The sequence below is a fragment of the Solanum tuberosum genome, unplaced genomic scaffold (assembly GCF_000226075.1).
Source record: "Solanum tuberosum cultivar DM 1-3 516 R44 unplaced genomic scaffold, SolTub_3.0 scf00255, whole genome shotgun sequence".
In the NCBI taxonomy this organism is placed as follows: domain Eukaryota; kingdom Viridiplantae; phylum Streptophyta; class Magnoliopsida; order Solanales; family Solanaceae; genus Solanum; species Solanum tuberosum.
The window spans coordinates 1-10,939 of NW_006239184.1; the positions used below are offsets into that span (position 1 = coordinate 1).

Genomic DNA, 10,939 nt, shown 5'->3' on the forward strand with positions numbered 1-10,939 from the left:
ACAATCCCAAAATCAAACTAATTAACTCAAGAAATATAGAAATTCAAACAAATCCTAAGATACCTTAATTCAAACTAACCATAACATTAAAATTTTCAATTCACAATCAAGAAACACAAACTAACAATCAAATAATCCCTAATTCAAACTAACAATCAATAAACACAAAATTAATAAACTAATTGCAATTAAATAACTAACAAAATCAAATAAATAAAAAATAAATGATTTTTTAAACAAATAAATAAGAAATAATTGAATTTTTTTTTATAATAAATAAAACCCTAACCTTAAAGGAGATCAAGGAGAAAATGAAGAGACAGGGGAAGGAGGCGGCAGCGGCAACTTCGGCAGGTGAGACCGCGGCGGCAGCTCCTCACGAATCTGATCGACGGCAGCAACTGACGGAAGAACGGAAGCGGCGGAGTGGGAGAGAAGGAGAGGAGAGGATTTGAGAAAATAGAAATGGGGAGAACTGGGGAAAGTCTCATCTGTATATCAGATGTTTATTGAAAAGCGACGGACAACGTCTCTAAGTCCGTCGCTTTTCATTAAATAGTTGACCAAACAATTTGACCAAAAAGCGACGGAAATAGAGACGCAGTCCGTCACTTCTTTAAAATATTTGATCAAATAATTTGGCCAAGAAGCGACGGACATAAAGATGCTGTCCATCGCTTTCATAAAAAAAAAATTAGTAAAATAAAAAAATTCAAAAGTGACGGACGGCGTGGCTATTGTTAAATTTATATATAATTTTTTTTAATTAAAAGCGACGGATAGCGTCTATATTTATATTAAATAAATAATTATTAATTTTATATATATTTGGCTCAAAAATCCGCGGAAAAAAGTGACGGACTAAGAGATGCTGTCCGTCGCTTTTTGTAAAAATAATTTTAAAAAATAATTATTTTTATTAAAAAGCGATGGACAGTGTGGCAAAAAAAGCGACGCCGTCCGTCGCTTTTCTGTCCGTCGTTTTTTAGCAGTTTCTTAGTAGTGATTAGATAATAGGAATGAGAATATACCTATTATGTGTCTGTGGAAAGTGGAGAAATTAAATTTGAATTATCCATGTGGGTCAACTCGAATTTATATATATATATATATATATATTATTTTTTATACATTTAATTTATTAAATAATAATAAAAAAATACAATTGTTAGAACTCCTCCTGAACCGGTGTTTTGTGTTTGTTAAACAAGTAGGAGAGTTCTAATGTTCTTCAAAAGAAAAAAAAAACAAGAGATAAGTAACGACACATTCTCTTTCTTCCTTCGGTAATTTCTGTAAGTTTCAGTAAAGAATTTTGTGAAGATTTCTTCTCCGGAAAGCAAACAAATTTCTACAGTAGATACGATTTTGACTTGATCCTTGGCATTATATGAATCTTGATTGTTAGTGAAATGTCTCTTTTCCAATAATTAGTACTCTCTTCGTTTAAAAATAATAATTAATGATCTACTTTTCTTTTTAATTTATTTTTTAAAAAATGTTCATTTTTCTTTTTTGGCAATACTTTGATTTCAGTTTCTCGTGTGACATGTTTAAGACCAAATATTAAAAAGTATTTTGATACATTTGACATATCTTTACTTTAAGATTACAGAATTAAAAAAATATTCTTTATTTTTTAAATTTTATATTAAATCAAACTAAATCATTAATTCTTTCTTAAACAGAAAAAGTAATACTGATGGGATAGATAATGTGTGTGCGCATGTTTGCCAAGTGAGTTACCAATGCATGTGTTGAGGTTTGTACTTGAAGTGGCCAGGGCATCACAAATCCACTCTAATATTCATTCATATCCACTCCCATATTTGCTTTCGACACTAATTCACTCTAAGTGCCTGTTTGGTATTGCTACTTAAAATAAGGGCTCCCTAAAATAACTTATTTTTAAAAATATATTTTTTTTAAATGACTTTTGAAAAAGTTCTTTCTGAAAAAAGAAAAAAAATTGTGTGTAGCTAGTTCATTTGAAAAGTGTTTTTCATAAGTAAATTGCGTTTTACTGATCTTTTAAAAAATGCTTTTGAGAGTTAAATTACAAAAAAGGACAACTATTAATGTACTTCTAATATTAAAACTATTTTATAGAGAGAAACTATTTTAAATATGTATTATAAAAAATAATTAAATTTTTATTTTTATTAAATTAAAATGTACATGTTTAAATTTTCAATCAATATTATACCTTTTTGGGAGGCTGAAATCTTTAATTATTTTTTTTTCTTTTTCTAATCTTGTAAAAATATTGTTGTTACCATTTTTCTAATTCTGCATAATAATAGGTAAAATAATATATAATATATAAAATATAATATATAAATGTAAAATAAATTATAAAATTTATTATATAAAAATAAAAATAAAAATTCTTAAATGAAATTTAACCAAACTTATGAAATATGATAATTAATTAATAAGAAATATATTGGTAAATATGTATATATGAAGAGAAAAAAAATTAGTCTTGAGAGAAATAATTTATTGTTTATGAAAAAAGCATAAATATTTAGCTTCTCCCCGACAGCAGAAAAGCTGCTTCTACTTTCATTTAAAAACACTTTTGCTGATTTGTCAAACACTAATTTTTCAACAAAATTATTTTTTCTCAAAATAAGTGTTTCTGGCCTCCCAAAGCAATGTCAAACAAGCTCTAAATTATAACTACTTCACCATAAGTTTTATGTAAAAATTTAAAACATAAAAATAAGAAAGAAGTACTAAAAATACTCCTGAATAGGCGTGTACATGACCGAATTGGTTCAGGTTTTTCAAATAACAAACCAAACCATTTGTGTTAAAATTTTAAATTGATAAACCAAACCAAACTAATAAAATTTGGATTTTTCGGGTTTTTAAACCTCGGGTTGGTTCGGGTTTTTCAAATACCAAACCAAACCATTGTTTCGAATTTTTAAATTTATAAATCAAACCAAACTAATAAACCTCATATTTTTGGATTTTTTCGATTAAGTTTGCATACAAACATATAATTAACTTGTGCTTCAAATATTTATTTAGTCCAACCAAAATACAATTATCTAAGGTGTTTCTTAAAAAATAACACAAAATATGAGATGAGTACCAATGACACTAAAATATTCAATAAAAAGTAATAATGAAATCATCATATAAAATAAATATTACAAAGTCATAATGAAAATGATTATAATTCAAAAAATTAAATCATGTTAAAATAAATTTAATAAGTATTAGTTACATTACTAAATATTTAAGGAAAATTAAAATTAGATTATGTATTTTAATTGTCTAAACCAATGTAAAACTAAAGAACAAATATTCAATATTATTGTCATTCTTAGTGTTGAATTGATTTTCTTTTTGCATTAGTATTAATTTGATTTTGATTTAAGTTTTATTATAATTATCAACATCTATGAAATATAATCTTTATTGGACTATTCCGAATCTATGTTTTAAACTTGAAATAATATATTAAAAGATAAAAACTATGAAATAGTATAAGAAATATTTTAAAATTATATCAAAGTAAATATTTTTATGTATAAAATAAAATTTTAAAATTACATATATAATGTCGGTTGGTTTGGTCTCGAGTTGGTTTTTTTAGTTAAAACCAAACCAACCCAAATATAGTCGGGTTTTTTTTTCCAATACCAAACCACTAGTCGGATTTTTTTTCGGTTTGACTTGATTTGTGGTTTGGTTCGATTTTCAGTTCGGTTTTGTGCACCCCTACTCCTGAATTTAGTGCAAATTATAAGTTTTGTCCTCGAATTATAGGTAGTCTTAAAAATATCGGTTTACTTGACTAATTAAACTTGGAGACACTCCTGATCACCCTTGATTTGCCACATGATATATCAAGTGGTTTCAAACTTTTTTAGGAGCATGAAACTCATAGTAAAAATTCGAGACAGATGTTGAAAATATCCTTACTTGATAGAAATTTAGGGGTGTATTTCACTCATATTGCAAGATTAGAAATATATTTAAGTTCAATTAGTTAAGTAAAGAAATATTTTTAAAAATATCAATAATTTAAGAATAAAACTAATAATTTATCCCGAATGTAGGGACATGTTGCAAGAACAATGTATTCATTAATAGTGTTTGAATGACAGAAGTAATGGTTTGTATACAAAACGAAAACATCATAGGTGTGAACCATTGGCTCATGTCTCTTCTAACTCAACAATTAGTTCGTTCTCTTTTTGTGAAACCCCACTACTTTTTAGTTTTTGACAAACCCAATTATTCGCCTCCAAAAGTTGCTTTTTTTTATATATATAGAATTTGGAGCTTTAATTTAAAATCAGTGCTTATTTACGAAATCTCCATAAAATTTATTTTTGTTTTTAAGTTATAATTTTAAATCTCAAATCCTCTTAAAATTAGTAATTTAAATTCAAGTTGTTTTTTCAATATTTTAAGAATGTAAAAGTTGACTCATAAGTTTATGTTTTGTGACCGAAAATTCATTATTTTTTTTAAAAAATAAAAAATAATAAAGAATCATTTTTAACGTGAAATGATTGTCTATGCAATGTGGAAGAATTATATTAAGGAAAAATTAGTTACTACTATTGTTAATTTTTCTATTTTATACTTATAAATAATTGAAAAGGCAGATTTTTTTATGCTTTTGTAAAGAATTAAGGAAATAAGGGTGCAAATCATTAAAAACGATATGATAGTGTAAGTTATAAAAAAGTGCATACTAGGGTCGTTTGGTTTGAATTCAAGTTATGATAGGATTAATTATGATGAGATTAGTTATGATGGGATAAGTTATGATAAGATTATTTTTTATTGAGTGTTTGGTTTGTTGTATTCAAAATAATAAATTTTAAGAACAATTTATTTGTTTACAAAAATGCCCTTCATGAATGCAAAAAGTGATGTATAAAAAGAATCATTAAAAACGATATGATAGTGTAAGTTATAAAAAAGTGCATACTAGGGTCGTTTGGTTTGAATTCAAGTTATGATAGGATTAATTATGATGAGATTAGTTATGATGGGATAAGTTATGATAAGATTATTTTTTATTGAGTGTTTGGTTTGTTGTATTCAAAATAATAAATTTTAAGAACAATTTATATGTTTACAAAAATGTCCTTCATGAATTTAAAAATAATGTAACAAAAGGGTTGAAAGAGACATTTTTGTCATTTACTTATTTTATCCCGGGATAAGTTATCCCGGAATTACTATACCACCCAAGGGGAGGGATAACTTATCCCAATATTAATTATTAGTCCTGGAATAAGTTATCTCGGACTTGCCAACCAAATAACAAATTAAGTGGTACTATAATTTAATCACAGGACTATTTGATATTATCTTTCACACCAAACGATACTATTGACTTTGCATACTTCTTAAGAAATTATAAATAGAAGGATAATTTTACTAGATCTCTCTTTGAATATAATAAATAATATGTCTTGAAAAATGTAATAAGGAATGATTATAATTGATGGTAAAAGTAAATTAGGAACAAAGTGAAAAATTATCTACTGATTCCATAAAGCGAATAGATATTGTTGGACATTCTAAAATAGTATAGTAGACAACTATTGTTAAACAAAAGAAGTATTTATTTTTATATAATTCTTAATATACGTGTAAAATGAAAAATGAATCCTAGTCTAATATATTTCTTTCCCATTCAATTTTATTTGTTTTTTGTATTACTTTTTTTAACAAATCAAAGAAGATATTTTTTTACATTTAAAATAATTAATTGTCAAAAACACATTAAAATTATCTTTTTTTAGTTTCATATCTAATATTAAGAGTGTAAGTTTCATATTTAAACCATCACTCATTAGTTTGAGAAACACACTTCTTTATTTTATTACACTCTCTTCATATTGTGTGCATAATACTGTCTCTTTTACATTAAAAAAGTGTCATCTGACACTCTACAGGACAAAACATTTCACCTTGATAAAAATTAAATAGATTATTAATATTAGTTAAAAGTTAAAGATTAAAGTATCATTATCTCTTAAAAAAAAAAAAAAAAAACTTACCTCACTCCACCACCACTTTCCAGCATAGCCCCCTTCCCCATTTTTTTTTTTAAAAAGAAAATCTTACTTCATCCCCCTCCCCCTTCCCCGTTCCCCCTTCTCCCTACTCTTCTTCCAAATAGATATAATTTTATTGTTTTTCTAAAAAATATTCTCATCCCATTCCCTCCTAACCGTTCGCTCCTAATTTTTTATTTATTTTGTGTTAGATATATACCTAGTATATTTTTAAGAAAATATTTTTTACGCCGCAAGTTTTGTTTAAAATAAAATTTTATTTATGTTGTATTTATTACGCAAGTAGGAAAAATTGAGAGTGAAAAATTAGATGAGATGGAGTATAATTTTTTTATTTTAAAAAACTAATATCTAAAAAAAATTCGGAAGGAGTGGGTGGTTTGGGGCGGGGGGATTATGGGGGAGGAGGTGGTAGAATGGGGTAAGAAAAATGTTTAAAATTTTATTTTATTAAAAATCAATTTCTTTTTTTTGGAGGAATAGTGATATTTAAATCTTTAATTAATATTAATAGTTTATTTAACTTTTGTCAAGGTGAAATATTTTATCTATGTGAAATGCGTATTTTGATCATTAACTTTAAACTAATATTAATAGTTATTTAACTTTTATCAAGGTGAAATGTTTTATCCATGTAGAATACTACGAGACAAGATTTTTTAAATATAAGAGAGATTGCATTACACACACGAAGGTATTTTCTTTCAAATTAATAAGTGATTGCTTAAATATGAAACTCACACTTTCAATAGATTAGACATGAAAATCCAAAAAATTAAAAAAAAATACTTAGATATTTCTTTGATACTTTACTCTTAATTAAATAATAGTAATCAAACTTCAAACTTTTCAATGTATCTTAATACAAATAATGTAATAAAACAAAAGCTTAGAAAATTATTACTATATTATAAGTATATATATATTATGTGACATAGTTCGAATTCAGAAAAGCGAGATAATTTAATTTTAATTGTGAATTTGGATATAATTTTTTTTAAATTAAAATTTATGTACTCGTAATATATCTAAAAAGTATTGATAATTTAAAATATTTTTAAAAATATATTATTTTGATTTTTAAAATCTAAAATATGTCGCATAAATTGAAAAGGTAATATTATATATATTTTTTGAGTGGAGATGGAGATATATCACACACGCAGAGTTAGGTCCTCGTGATAGAAACGCCAAAGGCCCTTGGGAAAGAGCTTTACTGTTTAAATTTGAAAAAGACAAATAACTTATGGTCTTATACCGTAATTTTAAGTTTCACGAAGCCCTACTTTGCAAAGTGATAATCTTTTTCCCTGCTTAAAGACATCTATAAGATATCAATATTTTGTTACCTTTCTCCCCACTCCTAACGGCTTTCGTTTTTTTCTTCATCATTTCTCTCTTATAACTTTCCTATTTAATTTTCTCTAAGAAGAAAATTCATGACAATGGCCATTGATTGTATGGTCATGCCTATGATACAAACATCGTCCGATGAGAAAAAACCACTCATTTTCGATTCGTCCGTGCTTAAACATGAGTCCAACATTCCTAGACAATTTATATGGCCGGACCACGAGAAGCCTAGTGGTGGTGTTCCTGAACTTGATGTTCCACTTATCGATTTAGGGGCGTTCCTTTCTGGTGATCCAATTGCAGCTAAGCGAGAATCTAGGCTCGTTGATGAAGCATGTAAGAACCACGGTTTCTTTCTTGTGGTAAATCATGGTGTTGACACTAATCTTATCTCACTTGCACATCGTTATATGAACATGTTCTTTGAGTTACCACTTTCCAATAAGCAAAAGATTCAAAGGAAGAGAGGAGATCATTGTGGTTATGCTAGTAGCTTTACTGAAAGATTTTCGTCTAAGTTACCTTGGAAAGAAACACTTTCTTTTTCATATTCTGCCCTACAAGGCTCGTCCCACATGGTTGATCAATATTTTCTAAAGACAATGGGTGAAGACTTTAGCCATATCGGGTAAGAAGACCTGACTATTTTGTTTTATTGAATTATGTCCTTACTTTATCTAAAAGTTTAAAAATTATTTAGGATTAGTTACGTAACTATATCTTAAATACACCCCTTATGTATGTCACGTACGTCAATTTGATATCAGAGTTGACAAATGACATGTTGAAACGTATAAATTAAAAGTGTGTTTCATCCGGACTCAGGACCTCTGTCTGCGTTAATGATACCATGTTGGCTATGTGATCATCTCACCAAAACTTATTAATTAAATAATAATATTTACACCGTAACGAGTTGAATTTTTAGATAAGATACATCTTCTCTTTTTTGTATGTTGTAATTTTTTTTTTATCTTCTTTATTCATCAATATGAAGAATGATTATTATTATTATTTTTCATTATGATAGAAAGTTTTACCAAGAATACTGCAATGCGATGAGCACTCTCTCTTCTGGGATCATGGAACTCTTGGGTGAAAGCCTGGGCGTGAGCAAGAACCATTTCAAACAATTCTTTGAAGAAAATGAATCGATTATGAGACTCAACTATTACCCAACATGTCTAAAACCAGATCTTGCGTTGGGAACTGGACCACATTGTGACCCAACATCATTAACCATCCTCCATCAAGACAGCGTCTCAGGGCTTCAAGTTTTCATGGACAATCAGTGGCGCTCCATCAGTCCAAATCTTAGTGCTTTTGTCGTTAACATAGGCGACACATTTATGGTAAGAAAGAAAAGACATTTCTTAACATATATGCCTTCTAATCACTAGTCATTTTAACTAATTGAACTGACGTTTTACAAAACCAAAAGTATTTACTCTTTCCTCTAATCAATTTGCTTGGCACTATGTCATTATTATCATTATTAGTCCATTTCAATATTTGGAAATAATTATTTTTAAACATTTCATTATGTCTATAACGAAAAGTTATTATATTCACACAAATATTACAACATGTGTAATAAGGTCGAAAAAATTATGACATGTGTAATAAGGTACGTCAAAAAAATATTAATAGTCCTCTTTTTTTTAAAATAAAATTATGTATCAAAGTCAAAGTGTACCACACAAATTAGATTTGAGTACTTTGTTGTTGTTGTTATCAAATTCACTCTTCCAAATAGTTGATGTTATTTAAGTGAGACATGTAAAGCATCTTAGACATAAAATCTTGTGATTAAGGTTATTAAATATAGAAAATAATAAATATTATCTCATTTTGATTTTGAGAGTCAAATAAAATTTGTTTTACCTTACGTAGTTTATTCTTATGACATAGTTTAACTCAATGTGACATTTATTTATTTTTACCTTTTGCAGGCGCTTTCAAATGGAAGGTATAAAAGTTGTTTGCACAGAGCTGTAGTAAACAACAAGACACCTAGAAAATCTCTTGCTTTTTTTCTTTGTCCTAAGAAGGATAAGGTGGTGAGGCCACCAGCAGAATTGGTGGACTCCAATAATCCTAGAATATATCCAGATTTCACATGGCCAACTCTCCTTGAGTTTACACAAAAGCATTATAGAGCTGATACCAACACTCTACAATTCTTCTCCAATTGGCTTCAACAGAGAACTACAGAGGTTTAAGGCATACTCAATAAGTTTCTAGTAGGATTTCTGATATCCAATGTAAATCAAGACCTTAGTCTTTTTGTATATATATATATTCCATGTTATTTAAATTGTTTGAGTTACGAAAACCGGAATTCTATATTGCAAATCAGATATGATAATCTAAAGAAGAAAATAATTATTTATGTATATCGGCTAGATAAAGTAAGCAGTGAATTTAGCCGGCTGTTTGAGTGAATATGTCAATGTGTCTATAATTAATTAATAATAAAAGTGTATTCTTTTTAATAGTTTAAACTTTTGACAAGAAATAGTCACACACTTCAATATAATATTAGAACAGACATAGATCATTTTTAAATGAGACAGTCACACACTTTCATAAATATAAATTAAAATCATTCTTTTACTTAGTTTATCGGTTGATGGAATAAAAAGACTTCACGGCATCTTTTTTTTAAATATATATATATATATCCAAAAGATTAGATAGGATAGTACATAGTGGTAAGAATGACTGTCTAGATAGGACATACAATACATACGAGTATTGGGAATGGGCAGAGCTTCTAGTGTTGGGAATGGATATTTATGATACTCTATTTGGTTTTATCCTTGTCCATTTGTTTTTAGTATATCTGGACACTTGGATTGTTGTGGATTTGTCATTTATTGCCTTGATATTTATTATTATATTCAAATTATATAATCAAAAGCTGGGGCTCAAGTTGCAAAAAAAAAACAACCCATATTGAAAAGCAATTCATACCTTTTTACACCTATAGAAAAAAGAGAGAAAATGATAGTACAAATTGAATAAAAGAAAATGGTCTTTTAGATTTTTATATACAAAAATGAAGATTTATGTCACGATTCAACCCATCGGGCCGTGTGAGCACCGACTCTATTACCTAAGTAGGAGAACCCTCGATTCTCAATAATTAAAACATGCGGAAATTAAGAAAACTGGCAAATAAAAGAAATTCGTGTAAATTTTTATTGAACAAGAGTTTTAAACGACTCAAAGTTAAGACTTGTAAATTAAAGTAATTAACACCCCCAGGGATCTAGTCTAAACAGGTACAAAAGCTACTAAGAGTACAAAGTAAAACATAATAATGAAAAAACACAGCTTCCATCATGCGGAAGGAAAATAAAAGTTGCTGGAGAATTGCCTTCGTCTTCACCTAAGAAACATCACTGATCCTGCAACCAGACTATGCCCCAAAAAGGCATAGCAAGAGTAGTATCAGTACAACCACACGTACTGGTAGACATCATCGGTCAACCCGAATACCCACCGCATGATATAAGAAATCA

The 10,939-nt window shown here is 28.0% G+C and overlaps 1 protein-coding gene across 1 annotated transcript; it reads left to right on the forward strand.

Annotated features, from left to right (window-relative positions):
* Positions 1-7,435: 7,435 nt before the first annotated feature.
* Positions 7,436-9,808, forward strand: LOC102581792 (gibberellin 20 oxidase 1). Its single transcript, XM_006357838.2, has 3 exons — positions 7,436-8,040; positions 8,443-8,764; positions 9,365-9,808. Exons 1-3 carry the CDS (start codon positions 7,499-7,501, stop codon positions 9,632-9,634), a joined length of 1,134 nt encoding a protein of 377 aa, XP_006357900.1. The 5' UTR covers positions 7,436-7,498; the 3' UTR covers positions 9,635-9,808.
* The last annotated feature ends 1,131 nt before the right edge of the window (positions 9,809-10,939 follow it).